Source organism: Haliotis rubra, unplaced genomic scaffold (genome assembly GCF_003918875.1).
Source record: "Haliotis rubra isolate DU_JTF1 unplaced genomic scaffold, ASM391887v1 Scf310, whole genome shotgun sequence".
Classification (NCBI taxonomy): Eukaryota; Metazoa; Mollusca; class Gastropoda; order Lepetellida; family Haliotidae; genus Haliotis; species Haliotis rubra.
In genome coordinates, this window is record NW_025766981.1 from 661,583 (window position 1) to 683,368 (window position 21,786).

Consider the following 21,786-nt stretch of genomic DNA (forward strand, 5'->3'; position numbering starts at 1 on the left):
GCGGGCGGTCGGGTAGCGTAGTAGTTAAAGTGTTCACTCGTCACGCCAAAGACCCGGGTTCGATTCCCCATATGGGTACAATGTCTGCAGTTCATTTATAACTGGAATATTGCTAAAAGCGGCATTAAAACTAAACTCACTCGCTCACTCACTATTGTTGTCTACAAACAATCCTATGCCACTGTGCAGAACGAATAATAAGATAAGATAGATATATCCAATTATGTAAACAGTAAGTCGATTAATGCTAAATTGTAATTGTAAAGGTATGTCGGACCTGTGTTGCATATATACAAACAGTAATGGAGTGATCTCGAGTCTGTGTTCACCCACACAGTCTGATTGTGTTATCGCAATGCATGCTCGCGTGTGTCACCAGGTATACAAGGGTTTTTTTTATGCCACGGGGGTTCAAACTTCAAGGCTGCAGGTATATATACTATCGAGAAGCCAGCTGTGCACACGGGTCATAGTATACCGAACAAACATGGAGTCTACGCCTCTACTAGCAGGCAATGGTCAAGAAGAGAAGTCTAAACTGGGAAATCTCTTCAAAGCCAACGTTGTGTTTCTGATTGTTCATTTGTCTGTCAATATCCACGAGCCATTGGCAACACAATATATGTACACCAGATTCTCGGATGAGCTGTTCGGTAACAGCACAGTCCACTCTACAAACCAAACATCTACGTGTTATCTCAACGAGTCGGATCCAGGATACATATTACAAGAAAAGGTTCAAGAAAGGACATCAAACTTTCAGACGGTACTGACAGCTATGTCAAGCCCTATTCTGCTCATTAGCTGTATGTTCCTCGGGTCATATTCTGATTTTCTGGGTCGAAGGTTTCTTTTTATTGTACCTTTAATCGGAGTGATTCTGAGGTACAGCACGTTGACCATTGTCATTTGCTGGGATCTGGATTTGAGGTACATGTACATTGGTGAAGTTATTGAAGGAATAAGTGGAGGGTACCGTGGTGTGATTCTAGCCAGTTATGCCTACACGGCTGACAATACACCACCTAAGAATTCCAGGACAGTTGGAATCGCTGTGATAGATTTCACCTCCAACCTGTCTTCTGCAATCTCACAGCTCCTGACTGGATACTTCATCAAAGACACAGGATTCCTTTATCCCTCTTTAACTGCTTCATCACTCATGCTTCTGTCCCTAATCCTTGTCATTGCTCTTCTCCCAGAAACTATCAACACAGATAGAAGATCCCAATACCCATCTCCGGTGAAGGCGGTGAAAAATGTCTTTGGATTCTACTTTTCGAAAGATTTTGGACCAAAGAGAAGTCTTTTCTGGCTTTCAACTGCAGCGTACTTTGTAATATATTTTACTACTAGTGGAGTGTACTTTGTAAAATATCTTTTCCAACTGAACCAGCCATTTTGTTGGGGTCCAGAACTCATCGGCTATTTCAATATGGCGGCGTCCCTTTCCAGACAATTACTAGGAATTCCAGTCATCAAACTCTTCCATCTGTGCACGTCCGACCCTGTGATATGTATCATAACATCCCTTATACGGGCAGGAGCTTATGTCCTAGAGGGCCTGGCCGACACTAACTTCATGCTTTTTGCAGGTAAGTCATAATAAGTGTTATAACAATAAAATTATGCTTTGATAAGAACCTATGTTGGGAGTGGTACAAGGGCCTCCCACCTGACAAACGAAAGTTTTAATTAGTGGACTACCTTACCGCCCCCGCCCCCAGTCTACATTGGTGAGTACTCAATTTATTACCACTCCTGACAAAACAGTTTGAAAGATTTCCATTACACATTAAAAAAGGCAAAATATACTTTCATTTGTTTTCATTACAGCTGTTTTGCCAAATGGTATTGCTTCCCCTCTGCTCCCGGCAGTGAGAGCTATCATGTCAAGGATGGCGCCTGCAGATATGCAGGGTAAGTCTCATATACACTCTTAAAAAAGAAACGCATAGACGTTTTAAGTAGTTCAGTTCGATACATATTGAGACAGCAATCGTCATTAAGACAATTCTTTTGTTTGAATTCTTTGTTGTTGAATTCCTTTGTTGTTGTTAACCATGTCGTGGTTGTTGTGCATTGCCCACAAACGCATCCCAAAATGTGTTTGTAAACGTTTGTCATAAGTAATGAAATCGATACATGAAACCTGCTCAATGGGAAGAGACGTCGACTATAAAAGGCCAAATTCATCATTCCATTACGAAATTATCTGTAACATTAATTTTGATCATTTTAGAGCTATTGAAACAAGAATACCTTCTTAAAACAATTGCCCACTAGAAAGAGTAGAAAAACACCTATAAAGTTTAATTTTTCCCTTAGACGCAATGCATTTTTCAAAGTAAATGTCTTCCTGTACCTGTAACTAATCAATAAACCTTAAATAGTTTTATAGTTCCTGATAGAAAGCAGTTACTAGAATGTATTTTGTGAAAAAAAGCAAAATCTAATTTTCCCAAATTTTTCCCACCCTGACCCCCTTTGTGGGGTCACTGCGGGAAAAATCCCCCGCACCCAGCCTGCAAACACCTGGAATTTGAATGTACATATGATAAGCTTTCAAAAAAATATAGTCTTCAAAATTCCCCCGGGAGGAGGGTCACCTATATCAGCCCATGGGCTATCAGAAATCGTCTGAGAGAAGTGGGAATTCGAGCATATCGACCAAAAGTTGAACCTGTCCTGACACGTGTCCAATGGTGCAACGGGCTACAGGCATGGAACCTGGGGAACTGGTGACGCGCTGTTTGGTTCAGCGATGAATCGCGTTTCTTCATCAACGACAGAATGGGAGACAACATGTCTATCGACGTCGATACGAACGTTTTGCGCCGAACTGCGTTCGACAGGTGGACAGACTTGGTGGAGTAGGCGTCATGGTGTGGGGAGCCATGTCTTACACGGGTAGATTAGAGCTAGTGGTGGTTCAAGGCCATCTTACAGCACATCGCTACATCGACCAAATCCTGCGACCTCACCTCCTCCCACATTTTTAACTAACCGCCAGAGGGAGCTGTTTTGGCACGACAAAGCTCGACCCCACACAGCTCGTTAAAAGGTGCCTATCTCGCCAATGCAAACGTCAATGTCCTTACCTGTCCTTCCAAATCGCCTGATCTGAACCAGATCGAGCATCGTCTACGGGACGAATTTGATCGACGCGTCAGTAAACGTCACCATCGTCCTCAGACACTTGCAGAACTTGCCAACGCGTTGCAGGAGGAACGGCAAAGGATTCCCCAAGCAAACATCCGACAGCTTGTGCAATCCCTTCCAAGGCGGTGTCGAGCAGTGACGGCTGGAAGGGGTGGTGTCAAAAGGTACTGACCTGCACGCTCCCGTGTGTCCACACATGTGCAGTGAGCGAACTGAATTAATGCTGACAATGACAACAATGCATATGTTCACCTCTGTGTCGAATTTCATTCATCTATGTTCAAGCTTAATCGACTTATGTATACTTAAATACGTTTAATACATTTCCTTATTTTTAGCCTAATCGTTTCTTTTCTTTAGATAAAGAAGTGAGTGAGTATGGTTTTACGCCTCTTTTGGCAATATTCCCGCAATATCACGGCAGGGCGACACCAGAAATGGGCTTCACACTTTGTACCCATGTGGGGAATCGAACCCGGGTCCTCGGCGTGACGAGCGAACGCTTTTAAAACCGGCACCGTTCACTGACCATGTAGATAAAGAAAGATGTGCATTTTTAAAAATCTATTAATTACCTTTTGTATTCAAACAATCGTCCAAATATGTAACAAAAGTGTTGATAACATGATTTTACACAATTGCACAAGTAAAAAATCGACTTTACCTGAAAATGTTGATTTTGATGAGCTTTCTTACAAGGATTAAAAAGGCATAGCCACAACGCAACAGAAATCACCTTTCAGTTGAAACTGTGCAGCAAAGAGCATGCACTGTTTGACACTGAACATCGCAATTGAAAGAATGCACGCTGAGATTATCAGTCTTCTGTTGCCAAACGTCTGAATGTTATTCTGAGCACGATATCACGGCTTGCAGCTCATTAATACCAAATAGGCATAACAAATGACCGTCCCCGTACAGGCAGACCTCGAGTCACCACTGTAGCCCAAGATCGGAACATCCGGGTACTACATTTGCGTGATCATACTGCCAACTGTACAGAACAGGTTGAGAGAGATTGGACTGAGAGCCAGGAGCCCCGACGTCGGGACCGTGCTACGTCGTAACCATCGCGCATAACGTCTCCGTTATCTAAAATTATCCACTTGGTTGTATAAACGTTTCCTTCTTTTAAACTGGTGTCTAGATTCATGTACTAAAGTCTATTTGTGGACGAGTTATACATGTTTGAAAATACATTTTCGCAACAGATATCTGGGTTATGCGTTTCATTTTGTGAATAGTATATTTTAGTACCTTTGTAATGTTTACATTTCACTGATAGTATGTCACATATTGTATACGAAAGACTAATGCTGCTACGTTTGTCGCATACATATTTTGTTCAGCGAAATCTGTAGTTGTTTTGATTAGTTTCTCATTGCTTCGATTATTTCAAGTTTCTTTCAACAACCAGAAAATCCGAGTATTTTCTCGCTGCTTCATATATTTTCTCGGTGTTTGAATTATTTCTTCAAATTTTGAGTATTTTCTCGTTAGTTCATTTATATTCTCCAGATTTTGAGTATTTTCCTATGCTACTTGAAATGACAAGAAAATATTCAAAACTGGAAGAAACCAGAAACAGATAAACGTAATGATAAACAAATTCGTCTGGAATTCAAATACATCTCAGAGAGTATATTTTAATAGTCCAAAACAATCAGTGTTTAGTTTTAGGTCATGACGTACTTAGCGGACTCATTATGTCAGCAATTTATATTCAATTTGATTAATTAAGGAGGCATGCAAACTTTCAGTGTTATATGCCGGCTTGATATGTGTTGGTTGAAGCAGCTTATTTAAGAAATCAATGCAAATTATGTAAGATCAAACATTGCACTCTTAACTCACAGTTACCATAACCCGTGAAGATCCTAACCCGTTAGAATTAATCTTAAGTAACTCATGCTTGTCGTAAGAGGCGACTAACGGGATCGGGTGACCAGGCGCGCTGGCTTGGTTGACCATGTCATCGTATCCCAATTGCGAAGTCGATGCTCATGATGCTGATCACTGTATTGTCTGGTCCAGACTCGATTATTCACAGACCGCCACCATAAAGCTGGAATATTGCCGAGTGCAGCGTTAAACAACAAACCTACCAACCAACGTTGCACCAATCTGCGATTGCAAAAATATCACAAGTGAAAATAGAGAATTGCATAATAATAAGTCATCTTCTATAGCGCACAGACTCCAAACACCAAGTGATTGCTCGCGGCGCTTAATCAGATTCTTATTACCCCGGATAACCCAAGCTGCCTGTTAGGCGCTAGAAGGTTATAGTCACATGACTTTATCCCACCGGGTACCCATTTTCAGCTAGGTGAACAGAGGCAATTTCAACAAACTCACTTGCCTAAGACCACATGCATCACATGTGCTTCGTTGTGGGGCAGGACTGAAGCCCTAGAAACTCTCAGGAGTCAGGCTGCCAAACACGGACACCCATCCAAGGATTGTCCGAGCTCGACGTTGCTTAACTTCAACTGATTTGTGACCTGAGCTCTGTGCACAGGACCACGCGCCACCACCATAGGACATCATTTTGGTCACTGAGTGTCTGAATTCGAGATGTTTTCTCCCATTGCTACCATGCAACCTTCTGAAAGCATTATTAAGGCCTTGGATGGTGTGGTCCTGGTCAAGAAACCTTTGAGAAAGTGCAACAGGTAGCTGTTCATAGTGCGTGACAAGATCCCCTAAGAAGGTCTGGGTGCCTATTCTCGAAAGTGTCCCATCTAAGACAGATCCTAACTAGTTGGGACAGGAGTTAGGACATCCTACCGTTAGGATAAGACCCATTCTTGAAACGACGCTATCCCCGTCCTAACTTGAGCTACCGATCCTAGCTAGGATAACGAGCTCTTCAGTAGAAGAGATAGGAAAACATTCATTACGTTGGGGGATTCCCCTAAATATCACCCATGATTCATTCCATAAATAACACATATACAAATGTATAAAGGCAAATACAATCTCGTTTGCAAGATAAATGGTAAGACTAGAAATCGAAGTAGAAGCTTGAATGTGGTGAAAGTCAGCTTTTGGTGGACTTAATAGATCTAGAAGAAATTATAATTAATTATGGTTATAATTAAAATACACCTCTTGTATCCAGAAAAATAGAGGTGAATTAGTACCTGAATGGATTTTAAATATTTAATGAAATTGTTTAATATCTATTTGTTCAAATTACCATACTTCCAGAAAACAAAGTATTGTTATAATTATGCTGCTATATTCGATATTTTCATCACATTATAGTAGATTTGAAGTTTTTAAAATTCATTTATTTCACAAGGATATAACATTTTTACTTCAGAGTTTGAAAGTCTGCCAAAAAAGCAATAAGATATGTGCGAAAATATTTTCATTTTATTTCCTTTTTTTGAGAAAATCATGACTTGAACTCTCATTATGCGTCATCTCACAAACTGAAAATTCACCTAGGAAATAAACAGGAATTACTCCCCCTATCAAGCTGGCCTTGACATTGACATTTCACGTCAATGTGACAGAAAAGAGTAATGTTTTGATTAAAAAGGCAGAGAATAGGTAAGAATTGAACAAATCTCTTTTGTAGATCTAAAAAGTATGTGCATTGCAACAAGTGTGACTATTCATTACCGATAAATTGATAATATAAACACAAAATACTATTCTTAACTAAAACTGTTTGCTGTTGTAATTTCAAATGTAATTTAGGCTAGTTATTTTTTTTGACAACGTCAAGATTGGTGAACAAACAAGAACCACACCATGTTGATTTCCACTAACATAGACTTAGGACAAGTCAGAACCTATCCTAGTAATTGTCCTAAGTTAAGATATCCTAGCGCTAGGATACTTTTCGAGAATAAGGTAGGACACCTATCCTAGACCCTAGGATCAAAGTTAAGATATCCTAGGGCTAGGATCCTTTCGAGAATAGGGGCCCAGAAACGTAGTTACAAAGATGTAGCTGCTGAAGTATGGCATCACTCAAGCAAGAGAGTCGGGGAAAGGTTGATTATTGCAAATGTCTTCACACAGATTTAGTCACGAAGATGTATACATAGATCTTACATTGAATCATGTCTAGTTGCACATAATTGGCTGTTTGACCATTAAAGTACTGTCGGAAATAGAAACAAAAACTGTTTTTAGGCTGTTACCCTGTATCCCTAAAATTTACACAACTACCAAAATCAAATGTTGAAATAACCCACATTGGTTCAGTGGGGTGTGTCATAGAATATCCAGAAGTGCATGTTTACTCGTAAAATAGGGCAAAACTAAAAAAATACGAATAGCTGCTGAAAACAATAGATGGCAATTAGGTCGCTCAGCCAGGTTTGACGACGGACCGTCGACTCACCTGGCATGAAATGCACGTGCTACCTACAGGCACAAGGGGTCATCTCAAAGATATTTTATGCTTTTGTCATGTTTATTGAATATGTCTCATCTATTTGATTATCATCTTACGTGTCTTTCATAACGTGTATGTTGAGATATGTAAAAGAATATGATACCCATAGGAAAGCTTAAATCAACTATCGTATTAAATGTCTCAAAATATATAGGTGACAAGACCACCCCAAGATCGACAGGACTGGATATTATTTGTTAATTGTTAAGACATGCCGTTTACTTCCTCCAGTTTAATTCCCCTAAAGGATTATTTTATCGTAGCTGATATCTCTATGCCCCATGCCAGTACGACCCCAACCACCGTCTGCGACACCCGTCCTGGTTTTGCTTTTGAGACAAGCCCTCCTACCTGTTTCTTTTTAAAGTGATAGTGGGGCTCCATGGTAGCTTCATCCTAAATAGTTTCTGTATTAAAGTCGATATGTTTTACGTCAGCTATCGTTTATAATGAAGCTAAGTCTAGTTTCAAAATAGGCATTTAAATAGTGTCCTTTGAAATACAATAGCATCGCACACTAATTTGCATAAAGCCATGGTCTGTTCTAAATAAGTTGCTTTGGACTTAGAAAAAACCGCATTGCTCATTTGAGCACTTATCTCTCCTCAGTAAAGTCCTTTTAACGTTTCCTATCTCCCCGCCACTGAGACTGTAGTTAGACCGAACTTAGTTTCACAGATATTTCACACTTTCACATTTTAACTTCATAAATGGTAGATATATATGTGATATATATATTTTTTCTATTTCCGACAGTACTTTAGTGAGCACTATCAGATCATCCATATACCAGAAACCCAATATCAGAATTGGGTGAATGCACAATGTCATGTGATAAGTTATGAAATGTAACATTTGTTACATTCTTATTCTTACTACAGATTCTAGTACTTTTTGGGGTTGAGTCACATCCGCAGAGTCATGCACCTTGGTGTGCATGTTTCCAGCACACCAAGTCAGCCATCTAACCCACTCAGCCAACATGGTTTCCAAGTCGGACAACTGGTAGTCTAGGTCACGTGCCTGACTCTGAAAGTGTGGGTTCGAATCCCGGATCCGTCTCAACCCAAAGCGAAGTAGAATCTACACTTTACTGAGAAAGTGTAATCCCAAATATAGCAAATGCCCCTTGTTTTGTGTTTGCCAGTCAGGTTCCAGACAAGGTTCCAATTCTGATTCCTATGTAAATGCCTACGGTCAGCTGTTGGTTTCAGGATCACTGTTTGCCGGAGTTGGGCTGATCAACATCCTCTCAGAAGGTTTAGGCCTACCAGCTTTCAACCAGATGTATGATGCAACTGTAAAGATATTCCGTGGTTTCGCCTTCCTCGTCTGTGCTGCTTGTCATTTGTTGGCGATAGTTATCATAGTGTGAGTATATGAATGATCATGGGTACATTAAATTTTCAGGAAAATGTAAAGGATATTTTATTTGCCTTTTTTTATAAAACCTCTTGTGTCTTCAATGCCAGCACCCGCATTACATAGTGATGACGTCTCACGTTCAAACTTTCCAGTCATGTCCAACATCTGATGTCATCTGTGTGACATATCTGTTCTACGTAGTTTCAGTATTGTACAAGGTTTAGTCTTCACTGAATACGACGTTTTACAGCCGAAACATGTTTGTATGTTAGTGTCGACATACATGTGTTTCGTACTATAAGGACTTTTACTCATCCAGTAAAGTAAACACAACTCTTATATATTTTTTGTCTTGCAGGGTGTTTCTGTGTTTGTCGCGCCGCACCACCGACATTAATACCTCCATCAATGTTGCCATCAATGACTCCGATCGGTAGTCCCAAGGTCAACGCCATTAGTGACAAGGCGATGTAATGGCATTGGATGATGCCTATGAATGGAGAAGACATACGACCAGAGCATAACATGACCTCTTCCGATACAGTCAATGTATAGTAGTCCAGATTACCGTCGAGCGTCTCCATATTGGAATAATATTTTTTTGTTTTGATTTTTGTGTTGTTGGGGTTGGTTTTTTTGTGTGTGTTTTTTGTTGTATTTTTGTTGTTTTTATTTGGTTTGGTTTTGTTTTGTTTTGTGTTTGGTTTGGTTGGGGTTGGGGTTGGGGTTGGGGTTGGGTTTGTTTTTGGGGGTTGTTTTTTTTTCTTTTTGGGGGTATAACAGATGTCTCTGTAAGTATGATAAAGACGGTTAAATAGTGTTGATAACTGAAATTTAAATGAAACGAAATATATGTCACTGGATCCATATTGTTACCATATCATGTACACCAACTGCAGAAATGCATCTTGAATTCATCTGTTAATTTCCGTGTAAAGGTGTGTGTTTTTCTAATCTATAAATGCACGTGCACAGGATGCATATAGACATAAGTGCAGCTCCAATTATTTGTCAACGCCTAAGTCCAGAAATCAACAGTTACATGCTGCGTTAGTTTACGGTTCGGGCGGAAAGGTAAATATGTAAGCTGCCTTTGGGGGCCAGACAATCGCCAAGTTGCTGTCATGATATCGACATAAACTTCCCCATGATCAATTGTCAGGTGGTTCACTTTTCCATGACGATTGCATCACCATGGTTCACGAATACCATGAACGAGATATAGAGTCAACCTTCTTATTGAAGAAGTTTCTGTCCTAACTTGCACAAGCAATAAACAATCACTGAGCGGTCTGTTCTTATTTACACACTAACATATCAATTTCATTGCATACTATTCCCTTCACGGCGGCTGTAACAACCTTCGACTCCAGCGTTATACATATCATCAATTTTTTTTGGCCAGCTTCAAATTATGAAATAATGCATTAAAAATCATAAGATATATGTTTTGTGTCTGCATAGTGATTCTATGTATATCGGGGCGGTGGGGTAGTGTAGTGGTTAAAGCGTTCGTTCGTCACGCCGAAGACCCGGGTTCGATTCCCCACATGGGTACAATATGTGAAGCCCATTTCTGGTGTCCCCCGCCGTGATATAACTGGAATATTGCTAAAAGCGGCGTAAAACTAAACTCACTCACTCACTCACTCTATGTATATCATACAATGGGCATAATGAAAACGTGCGATAGAATAGTTAAACAGTTCAAGTCTATAATCATAGTAGCACCAGTTTTGATACCTGCAATCGAGTTCATATGTCCCCAAACATTGGGTTATCATAGTCTGGATAACAAAGTGTTCACGTGACTAATGTTATCAAAAGTGTTTAGTCGGCCAGTGTGGTAATTTTCTCCTGGGACGGATGGGTTCCCTTTGATGGTTAAGCAGGAGACCCGGGTTCGATTCCCCACATGGGTACAATGTGTGAAGCCCATTTCCGTTGTACCCCCACCTTGATATTGCTGGAATATTGCTAAAACCGGCGTCAAACTAAAGTAACACAGTCAAATGAAGTTATCGAGACGTCAAGACTGATTATATCACAGAGAACATCTGTAATCTACTAAGTTGCTTATGAAACACTTCCTATCATTGTCATTATGCACCAAAATACTCAATAAAAGTAGTAAAATCGGTTTTGGTTTCTTATTTGTAAATATTTCAGAGTCTCAGAGAATAATTCATATATTCTTTCGGTGAGGTGATGTACACACTACCTTTGAATATCTCAGGCTCCAGAGCATATCGGCTACTTCAGTATGCTTGTGCTCCATTCCACACAGGCACTGGTGATTCCATCCACACAGTTGCAAGCAGGAGCCAATGTCCTACACGCCCTGAAAAACACTGACCTCGTAAGAGGCGACTAACGGGATCGGGTGGTCAGGCTCGCTGACTTGGTTGACACATGTCATCGGTTCCGAATTGTGCAGATCGATGCTCATGCTGTTGATCACTGAATTGTCTGGTCCAGACTCGATTAGTTACAGACCGCCGCCATATAGCTGGAATATTGCTGAGTGCGGCGTAAAGCTAAACTCACTCACTCGTGGAAGACATAGCTGCACTACATTACGTTTGGCTTCATAAACGAAATGGTGGGCCACAGATTTCTATTGTTGACGTGTATTGAGTTTGAAAGTGTAAGATGTGATGCTAGAAAGCTGTTCTTGTACCCGACAAACATCTAGTCTCTAAAATGAAGATATTTACATCATAATCATACAATATAATGAAAAGGGGTCTCGAGATTTTCATTTTCAGAAATATAAACTGTGATAATCTAGACTTGCCACATAATCTAGACCTGTTTGGACTTTCTTGGATATTATTGTTTCAGGGTCTGTGTGACGGAGTATTCTTATACCTACATGTAAGGGTGCGTGAGCAGACCTACATATTCTTTACTATTTGTTATACCCGTGAAGATCCGGTTTAGAATTGATCTTCAGTAACCCAAGATTGTCGTAAGAGGCGACTAACTGGATAGGGTGGTCAGGCTCGCTGGCTTGGTTGACATATGTCATCGTATCCCAATTGCAGGATTGCGTAGATCCATGCTCATGCTATTGATCACTGAATTGTCTGGTCCAGACTCGATTAATTACAGACCGCCGCCATTTGGCTGGAATATTCCTGACTATGGCGTAAAAAGTGTTAATAACATGATTTTACACAATTGCACAAGTAAAACTGTCGACTTCACCTGAAAATGTTGATTTTGATGAGATTTCTTACAAGGATTAAAAAGGCATAGCCACAACGGAACAGAAATCACTTTCCAGTTGAAATTGTGCAGCAAAGAGCATGCACTGTCTGGCTTTTAAATTCCAGATTACTTTCGGAAACGGGCATTCGTTTTGAAGGAGGTTCAAGGTCAAATCACTACGCCACTCTTGAATCTGCGACACGGAACATCGCCATTTAAAACGAATGCACGATGGAGATTACCATTCTTCTGTTGCCAGGCGTCGGATTGTTAGTCTGAGCACGATATCACGGCTTGCAGCTCGTTACAACCAAACAGGTATAACAAATGACCGTCCACGTACGGGCAGAGCTCGAGGCACCACTGCAGCCCAAGATCGGAACATCCGGGTACTACATTTGCGTGTTCGTACTGCCACGGGTGAGAGCACAGCAGCCAGGGTGCCTGAACTTCGGAAGATATCCGGTCAAACTGTACGAACAGAGATTGGTCTGAGATTGGACTGAGTCCCGAGACCCGACGTCGTCGGCCGTGCTACGTCGTCACCATCGCGTTCAACGGATCCGTTATCTAAAATTATCCACTTTTTTTTTTAGACAATATTTTATTCATTTCAGATAGGTATATAAAATTATCCACTTGGTTGTATAGAGTTTTCCTTTTTCTAAACCGATGTAAAAATTCATGTACTAAAGGCTTTTTGTGGACGAGTTATATATGTTTGAAAATACAACATTTTCGCAACAGATTTCTGGTCTATGCGTTTCTTTTTGGGATAGTATATATTGCACCTTCAATAATTCTTATTCAACATCACCACAGCTTCAATTTCCCAAAATGAGTAGTTGATATCACAATTGCTAACTCTGATGTATACTCAAGGCAAGGGGCGGTGGAGTAGCCTAGTGGTTAAAGCGTTCGCTCGTCACGCCGAAAATCCGAGTTCTATTCCCCACGTGGGTACAATGTGTGAAGCCCATGTCTGGTGTCCCCCGCCGTGATATTGCTGGAATATTGATAAAAGCGGCGTAAAACCAAACTCACTCACTCTTAATTTATTATATTTGCCTTTGTGCATATGCAACATATGTGAACAAATATTCCTATTGGTGTCAAAGTACTCTTTCCAATCTCGTGAATGTGGTGTAGAAGACACAGGTGTCATTCGATTGTGTAATCCCACATTTATCATTTCTTATCTCCATTTTGTGTGCAAAATATATAAATGGCATGTATCCAACTAGGGTCCATGCAGGTATCAAAAATACTGTAAGTCCTTATGGCCCCTGGTATGATTAGCTACCTTCAGTTGCTGGCGATACTCAGCCCGTTTATATATTGTATTGTCCCAATTTGAAATCTAATTTTAGAGAAAGATCCTAGTTTTAATTCTTGATACTGTGATATTCTAGTTAGTTTTACTGTCCTTCGTTGACAGGTTTTAAAATATGTATACTTATCATGAATTTATAACTAGTTTTGGTCACGATATGACTGAAATACTGTCGCTGTGACTATAAACTTTAACTCACTCACTCACTCATTCACTCACTATAAATGTGATACACATAAAGTGTGAAAAGTTATGGATGTCAACAACAACAACAACTCCTTCATTGGGTGAGCTTTCATTTATTTCTTTTCGATCCAGTTGAATCTGTGCTTAATTGATAAACAAAACAAAACATCATTTCTAACTAGTTGAAATTATGAGCAGCAAACCACTGCATGTCTTGGAAATATATTCAGGTTACATTCCAAAATGACAAGGCATTCTACAATTCGCACTCAAGATTACTTCATGGTATGTGCCAGCAACACGTTACCCTTACGTCTTTATCACAGCCTATTTAGCAGGTGATCATTTCACATATCTACACAGCTTATCGACAATGTTAAAGATGCTGCACCACTGTGACATCACGCAACTTATTATCTCATGTATCACATGGCCATTACACGATATATGTTAGGTCAATGGGTTGCGCCATTAAATGCACTGCGCATGTATCAGGGTAACTTGCTGGGGCAGGAGACGCAAGCTAGGCCACAATCTCCTGGATGAGCACGGGACAAGCATGGAGTCTTCACCGCTTCTTGAAAACAAGGCTAAAGAAGAGAAGTCTAAGCTAGGAAATCTACTCAAGGCCAACATTGTGTTTCTTGTTTACCATCTGTCTATCAATGTCCATGATCCAGTGTTAACACAATACCTTTACCAGAGGTACTCCGAGGAGGTGTTCGACAACAGCACAAAGTCAGCCAGTCCTGCTAATCAAACGTCCAAGTGTTACGTCAATGAGTCGGATCCAGGATACCTGTTACAGGAAAGGGTTCAGGATCTTACTTCCAACTGTCAGACAATACTCACAGCTATCGGACACTCTGGAGCACTTATCAGCTGTATGTTCTTGGGGGCGTATTCTGATTTTCTTGGTCGACGTTTTCTCTTCATATTACCTTTAGTCGGCCAGTCTCTGAAGTATTTATGGATGACACTTGTTATTTACTGGAATCTGGATTTGAAATACCTGTACATTGGCGAGGTGTTTGAAGGTGTTTCGGGGGGTTTTAACGGTGTGATTCTGGCTAGCTATGCCTACACGGCTGACAATACACCACCTAAAAACTCACGGACAATTGGCATCGCTTTGATAGATTTCACTACCTACCTCGCAGCTGCAGCTTCCCAAGTTATTACTGGATACTTCATCAAGGACCTAGGTTACCTCTACCCATCTATAACTACGACTTCGCTCATGCTTCTGTCACTAATCCTTGTCGTTGTTCTTCTTCCTGAAACTATCAATAAAGATAGAAGATCCCAATATCCATCTCCTGTGAAAGCAGTGAAAACTGTTTTTGGATTCTACTTTTCAAAAGATTTTGGACAAAGAAGAAGTCTTTTCTGGCTTTCGCTAACAGCGTATTTCATAACATACTTTAGTATGAATGGTGTTTTCTTCATGGAGTATCTTTTCCAGCTGAACCTGCCTTTCTGTTGGGGACCAGAGCTCATCGGCTATTTCAATATGGCGTTGTACCTTTCCAGACAAATGCTTGGGATTCCAGTCATCAAACTACTTCATTTATGCACCTCAGACCCAGAGATATGTATCATAACGTCTGTCATTCTGTCCGTATCCTTTGTCCTCAATGGCGTGGCCAACACAGACGTCATGATCTTCCTATGTAAGTCATTCTACATCTTCAGAAGAAATTATAATAATTATATTAACACTGTTTAGTCTTTGCTATTGTGTAAAGTGGATTGTTTGTTGCAGCTGTTTTGCCAAATGGTATTGCAGCTCCTTTGTTGCCAGCACTGCGGGCTATCATGTCACGGATGGCCCCTCCTGAAATGCAGGGTGAGTATGCAGGTACATTTTGATGGACTTGTCAGGCTTGCAAACAGAATGAAAACATGGATCCTCGTAGACAGATATGTATGGACACGCGTGCAAGTGTGATAACAATAGAGGGTCCCATGATATCAACAGTCATACGTCATAGATATTACAGATAACCAATCGGACGAAATGCCTATGGTAGTAATGAAGAGATTTTTTTTTTTTTTTTTTTTTTTAAATTTATTCATTTTAGATACAAATATACAAAGAACATTTTTTTTAAATTTATTCATTCAGGATCAGTAGATACAAATATACAAAGTACATGATGTGACAGCACTTGTACACCGTAAATGGATTAAGTAATTAAGAGAACTTATCAATCAAATTTACATACTTAACGCAATTTTCTAATTAGTAGAAACCTTTATTATAAGATCTTAATTATATCTTCAACTTATGGGTCATGGACTCATGGTTAAATAGACTTGATAACGTCTCCATGGTGATCCTATCTCAGTGGTGACACTCTTTACAACGACAACCACATGCTTTCCAACATGCAAAGGAGAGGCACACGTTCATCTTTTGTGCTGGTATGAGAGGCATAACTAGACAAACATTTCGTCTCTGAAATGAACATATTTTACAGAAAAAAACGTTCATAAATAATCATCATAAAATATAAGGAAAAGGAACCCTGAGACTATGTTCATTATCAGAAACTATGGTAATCTAGACTTGCCACATATTCTAGACTTGCATGGGCTTCCTTGCACATATTTGTTTCAGGGTCTGTATAAGAGACTAAGGCATAACCATCAATGCGATCTGCACACAGCGAGAATCTTTAACTGGTTTAAAGGAAATCAAGTAAACTGTTCCTATTCTGAAGCTTTACTTAAAGGTCACATGCAACTTTACAGATTCTGATACCTTTCGGTATGGACTTACCGAAACAAATCATCAAAAATGCAAATTCAACTTATAAAGTTGAAAAATAACGCGATGAAAAAAACCGCGCGAAATCGGAGTTCAAACGATTCACTAATTTTCCCCCGACTTTTCGGGGAAACCTGGTTTCAACAGCTGGGCTGCGCTCATAGCACATGCGCAGTGAAATAGGTTCGCGCAACTTGGAAGCGGGCTGTCCGGTGAATACTCGGTGAAGGCTTTGGTGTGAGCTATTATCCTAATGTTTTGTTGATATCTCACAGGCGCGAGCTTCTATATGTTATGACAGTAAATAAACTGTTTATATGATTTCATTTGTCTATTTCACCACACGTTCTTCTTACCGAGTCACTTTCTCAGTTCGATACTTAAAAGCAATGTCATTATTTAGCGTTGACAGCAATTTCTAACTGTGATATAGATATGTCGTTGTCACAGACAAAACTCAATGTCTTGTTTTATTGACACCTGTGTGTCTGCCTGCCTGCCTGCTAATGACAATATTCAATACACAACTGCGATCACTGACCACATGCAATTTGAACTTAACACCAATCAGGCTATACACCATAAACAAAACGCATTGATTTATGGCCCGAGTTCGGTCTCTGTCACATTATGTAATTACACAGACAGGCAGGTGTGATACTTGAACACATGACATGTTATGATGTCTGTTGATTGCAAAATGTTATACACAAAAAATGAGCCTGTATTTACAAAACCCAACATCTCTATATATACACACACAATGAGCCGTGAGGGCATCTGCAAAGGAACCAGCCGTTACACTTGAGTGCACACCCACCCGCTCTGACTGGGTTTGGTATCCCGGCTGCTTCGTTTCTTGGGAAGTAAACCCAAGTACACAATATTGCACTTTTGATTTGCGATTGTACGCTTATAATTTTGTTTATATGTTTTTTCATAACCAGCAATGTATATTATATGTCATGAATAAGTGATAATTGTGTTTTAATTATGTTTGATTTTTTGGTTGCATGTGACCTTTAAGAACTGACTTTCACCATATTCACTTTCTTAGTAGTAAAGTTTCTATGAATTCATGGAGTATGAACCTTCATAGAGAGATGATGGAAGTTTATGAACATCCAGGCTTTCTTGATCATCTTCGATAATCTCCAGGGTATACGTTACGATCACTCTCCACTATACCCTGGATGCATCCACGGCTTGGCTCGATAATTATATTACCTCCTTTTGCTGGCTTCGCATTCTCACAGTAGTATCAAGGATGGCTTTTGATGTACCTGTGAAGATCCTGTTTAGAGTTAGTCTTCAGCAACCCATGCTTGTTAAAGGGGCAACTAACGGGATCGAGTGGTCAGGCTTGCTGACTTGTTCCAGCCACATGTCTGTAAATAATTGATTCTGGACCAGACAATCCAGTGATCAACAACATGAGCATCATTCTACGCAATTGGGATATCTACAGATCATTAGACTATAACTTTATTATCACATTCAGGTGTCCATTTACCATTACCATGGTCTGAAAGCCACAACGTGTCCAATTGACCGTCATTATGCACTTCTATAACAACAATCCTGCAGGCTGAAATAGAAATGTATGATAAATACAACTGGAAAAGGAATGAGAGTGCACATAAATACGTTTTCTTTATTACAAATGTTTTGTAAACTCATTTGTTTAACAAATGTATACCGAATAGTGGAAAGGAGAAAAAATGTAAACAACTAGACAAATATTAAATTAGTTGCTGCATAAGAAGCTGATCATATTTTCCAAATCACACATTACAATAGTGAAATCATGTGTTTCTGAAACGCTATGAAATAGTGACGATAACATGTAGTGAGTGAGTGAAGGTTACGCCACTTTAGCAATATTCCAGCAAAATCACGGCGGGGACACCAGAAATGGTCTTCACACATTGTATTCATGTGGGGATTCGAACCCGGGTCTTCGGCGTGACGAGCGAACGCTTTAACCACAAGGCTACCCCACAACCCCGACGCTAACATGTAAACGATAAGGTGAGCTTATCTTCCTCTAATAGTGAACATTGATTTCAGGATCACTTTTTGCGGGTATCGGACTTGTGAACATCATCTCATTAGTCACTGGGACTACAGTTTTCAACGAGATGTATAATGCCACTGTGAAGATGCTCCGTGGGTTTGCCTTCTTCGCCTGTGCGGGATGCCAGCTGTTGTCTGCAGTTACCATGGTGTGAGTACAGGTCTTGTACATGTCTTGTTGAACATTCAGGACGTCCATAGATAACCCGACCAGTTGATAGTCTCCCTATCTATTTAAGTATCTTGTATGTTTACATTTTACAGATAGGATTTCACTGATAGGATGTCACATATTGCAGCTACGTTTGTCGCATACATATTTTGTTCAGCGAAATCTCTAGTTGTTTTGATTAGTTTCTTGTTGCTTCGATAATTCCTCCCTCGTTATTTCGAGTATTTCTCATTGCTTCGATTATTTATTCGATATTTTAGGTTTCTTTCAACAACCTGAAGATTCGAGTATTTTCTGTCTGTTTCAGATATTTTCTCGGTATTTTAATTATTTTCTTCAAATTTTGAGTATTTACTCGTTATGTTTCATTTCCTCATTTCATTCATTTATATCGAGTATTTTCCTACTTTACTTGAAATGACAAGGAAGTATAGAAACCAGAAATAGATAGAAGTAACGAGAAACTTCAGAATTCCGTTAAAACTTCAACAGAGGCAACATTAGAGTATTTCCAAGTATATTTGGTTCTAAACGCCGACAGAAAAATGGTAAGGACCACCTTCATCTCACATACAGTGTTAGTGTATGTACCCACTGAGATGCTTGCAAGAGGTAAATGTTAGATGTCACATTGTGCAACTGACAAAAAACTAAGATATTAAACAAATACATATTCATGTGTTGCAGAGTGTTCTTGTATACCTCCCGCCGCAGGATTGTAACTGATACCTCCACTGTTGGCATCAACGACAACGTCTGAACGCCAGTACCCATCATCACCCAACACAAGTCTGTCACCGACACGACTATGTGGTGTCCGTTGTTGATGTCAAGGAACGAGGATGATACTGAGTTATTACTCTTGAAATGAACATAACTGCCAGGAACGTTTTATATAGTATTCTTCTCTTTTCGCCCTTGCTCCCTCCAATTTAGTAATGCTCAAGCTGGTTGATTCAGTGATTTGTATTACGTCTACAAATAAATACCCAGTTAGATTGTTCTCTTGGTGAACGCAAGATGACCATTAATATATGTCTTATGCATGTCTTATGTCTTATGTCTTATGTCTTATACATTAAGGCACAATTACACATCTATACATGCATTTTGTTTTGGATGTTGTTGCTTGTTTGTTTTTATGCTTGTTTTTGTTTTGTTTGTTGTTTGTTTGTTTGTTTTCGGGGTGGTTGCTTTGTTTTGATTCGTTTTGGGGGGGTCGGGGTGGGTTGTTTTGTTTGGTTTGGGTTTTCGGGGGTGTTTGGGGTTGTTTTAGGGGTGTGTTTGTTTGGGGAGGGGAGTATATAACAGATGACTCCATAAGTATGCTACTTACGGTTAAACATTGTTGATAATTGGAATATAAATAAAACGAAATATATAAGTCACTCGATCCAATTTTAAATGCACGTGCACAGGATGCATATGGATGTAAGTGCAGCTCCAATTATTTGTCATCGCCTAAGTCAGCAGTTACAGTTTGTTCAGCTTGACCTGAGCTACTCTACATATGCATGACCCTGGAGGTAAAATGGCACAAACGGCAGGTCGAGTTAATTTCATTAAATAGGGGAGTAGAGAATGTTATTAATGTTGCGTTCGTATGCTCTCTAGTTACTAACTTTACAACGTTCAGACGTCTGTCAGTTACTTTCACAATCCGATTCACTCTCGCTATCACCCTCTACACCCAGTTGCTGCTGCTCGCTGCCTAAAAGCCCGAATCGGAAAATTAAACCTTCTTGTAGCTTCTTTTCAGGAGAAAGTTAAGACATTGCTGACGATATCTCGACACTGAAATGTTTTATAGCGACATGTTGACAATCAACTGACAAAGGTGCACCCCTTCACAATAATAGACCAAACCAGTTGTGACACGGTCACGCAGTGCATTAGTATTCAGTTGATCAGGTCAAGCTGGATGAGTTGTACATGCTGCGTCTATTTACGGCTCGGACGGAAAGGAGCATGTGTAAGTTGCCTATGGGAACCAGACAATCGTCAAGTTGTTGTTGTCATGATATCCACATATCATATAACTTACCAATGACACATTATCAGCCGGTTCACTTTTCCAGGACGATTGTGTCACCATGGTACACGAATACCATGATATAGTGTCAACCTTCTTATTGAAGAAACGTTCCTGTCCTAACTAGCACAAGCAATAAACAGTCACTGAGTGGTCTGTTCTTATTTACACACCAAGATATCAGTTTCATTGCATGCTACATTGTATTTCTGTCACAGCGGCAGTAACAACCTTCGCCTCAAGCGTTTTAACATATCACATTTCCTGACCATCTTCAAATTATGAAAGTATGCATTACAAATCATAAGATATATGTTTTGTGTCTGCATAGTGATTCTATGTATATCATACAATGGGCATAATGAATACGTGCGATAGAATTTAAACAGTTCAAGTCTATAATCATAGTAGCACCAGTTTTGATACCTGCAATCGAGTACAGATGTCCCCAAACATATTTGGGTTATCATAGTCTGGATTCACGTGACAAATGTTATCACAAGTGTTTAGTCGGCCAGTGTGGCAATTTACTCCTGGGACGGATGGGCTACCCTTTGATGGTTAAGCAGAAGACACGGGTTCGATTCCCCACATGGGTACAATGTGTGAAACCCATTTTCGTTGTACCCCCACCTTGATATTGCTGGAATATTGCTAAAACCGGCGTCAAACTAAAGTAACACAGTCACTAATTTAAATGAAGGTATCGAGACGTCAAGGCTGATTATATCACGGAGAACATCAACAAAGTTGATTATGAAACACTACCTATCATTGTCATTATGTACCAACAATACTCAATAAAAGTAGCATGGTCCCTAGTATGGTGATCTACCTTCAGTTGTTGGCGATCTTTAGCCCATTTTACATTGTATTGTCCAAACATGCTTTTCTACTTTTAAAGATATATGCTAGCTAGTTTTAACTCAATCTGTGATACTCTAGTAATTTTACTGTCCTTCGTTGACAGGGTTTTATATATTATATGTATGTATTATGAATTTAGAACTAGTTTTAGTCACGATATGGCTGAAAAATTGCCAATGTGACTTTAAAT

General features: G+C 39.8%; 2 protein-coding genes across 2 annotated transcripts; both read left to right on the forward strand.

Annotated features, from left to right (window-relative positions):
- Window positions 1-347: 347 nt before the first annotated feature.
- LOC124283202 (solute carrier family 46 member 3-like) lies at window positions 348-9,558 on the forward strand. Its single transcript, XM_046719233.1, has 4 exons — window positions 348-1,595; window positions 1,837-1,920; window positions 8,794-8,950; window positions 9,303-9,558. The coding sequence occupies exons 1-4, from the start codon at window positions 356-358 to the stop codon at window positions 9,379-9,381; spliced, it is 1,560 nt and encodes a 519-aa protein (XP_046575189.1). The 5' UTR covers window positions 348-355; the 3' UTR covers window positions 9,382-9,558.
- A 5,027-nt stretch (window positions 9,559-14,585) lies between these two features.
- LOC124283231 (proton-coupled folate transporter-like) lies at window positions 14,586-19,817 on the forward strand. The gene is made up of 4 exons (XM_046719259.1): window positions 14,586-15,349; window positions 15,442-15,525; window positions 18,520-18,676; window positions 19,385-19,817. Exons 1-4 carry the CDS (start codon window positions 14,650-14,652, stop codon window positions 19,455-19,457), a joined length of 1,014 nt encoding a protein of 337 aa, XP_046575215.1. The 5' UTR covers window positions 14,586-14,649; the 3' UTR covers window positions 19,458-19,817.
- Window positions 19,818-21,786: the final 1,969 nt, after the last annotated feature.

What these genes read in the sequence shown, in the direction of transcription:
- LOC124283202 (XM_046719233.1), top strand. Translation starts at nt 356, where the DNA reads ATGCATGCTCGCGTGTGTCACCAGGTATACAAGGGTTTTTTTTATGCC. An exon ending in TAACTTCATGCTTTTTGCAG is followed by an intron (nt 1,596 to 1,836) that starts GTAAGTCATAAT and finishes TTTTCATTACAG; the next exon opens with CTGTTTTGCCAAATGGTATT. An exon ending in TTGGCGATAGTTATCATAGT is followed by an intron (nt 8,951 to 9,302) that starts GTGAGTATATGA and finishes TTTGTCTTGCAG; the next exon opens with GGTGTTTCTGTGTTTGTCGC.
- LOC124283231 (XM_046719259.1), top strand. Translation starts at nt 14,650, where the DNA reads ATGACACTTGTTATTTACTGGAATCTGGATTTGAAATACCTGTACATT. An exon ending in AGACGTCATGATCTTCCTAT is followed by an intron (nt 15,350 to 15,441) that starts GTAAGTCATTCT and finishes TGTTTGTTGCAG; the next exon opens with CTGTTTTGCCAAATGGTATT. An exon ending in GGCCCCTCCTGAAATGCAGG is followed by an intron (nt 15,526 to 18,519) that starts GTGAGTATGCAG and finishes CATTGATTTCAG; the next exon opens with GATCACTTTTTGCGGGTATC.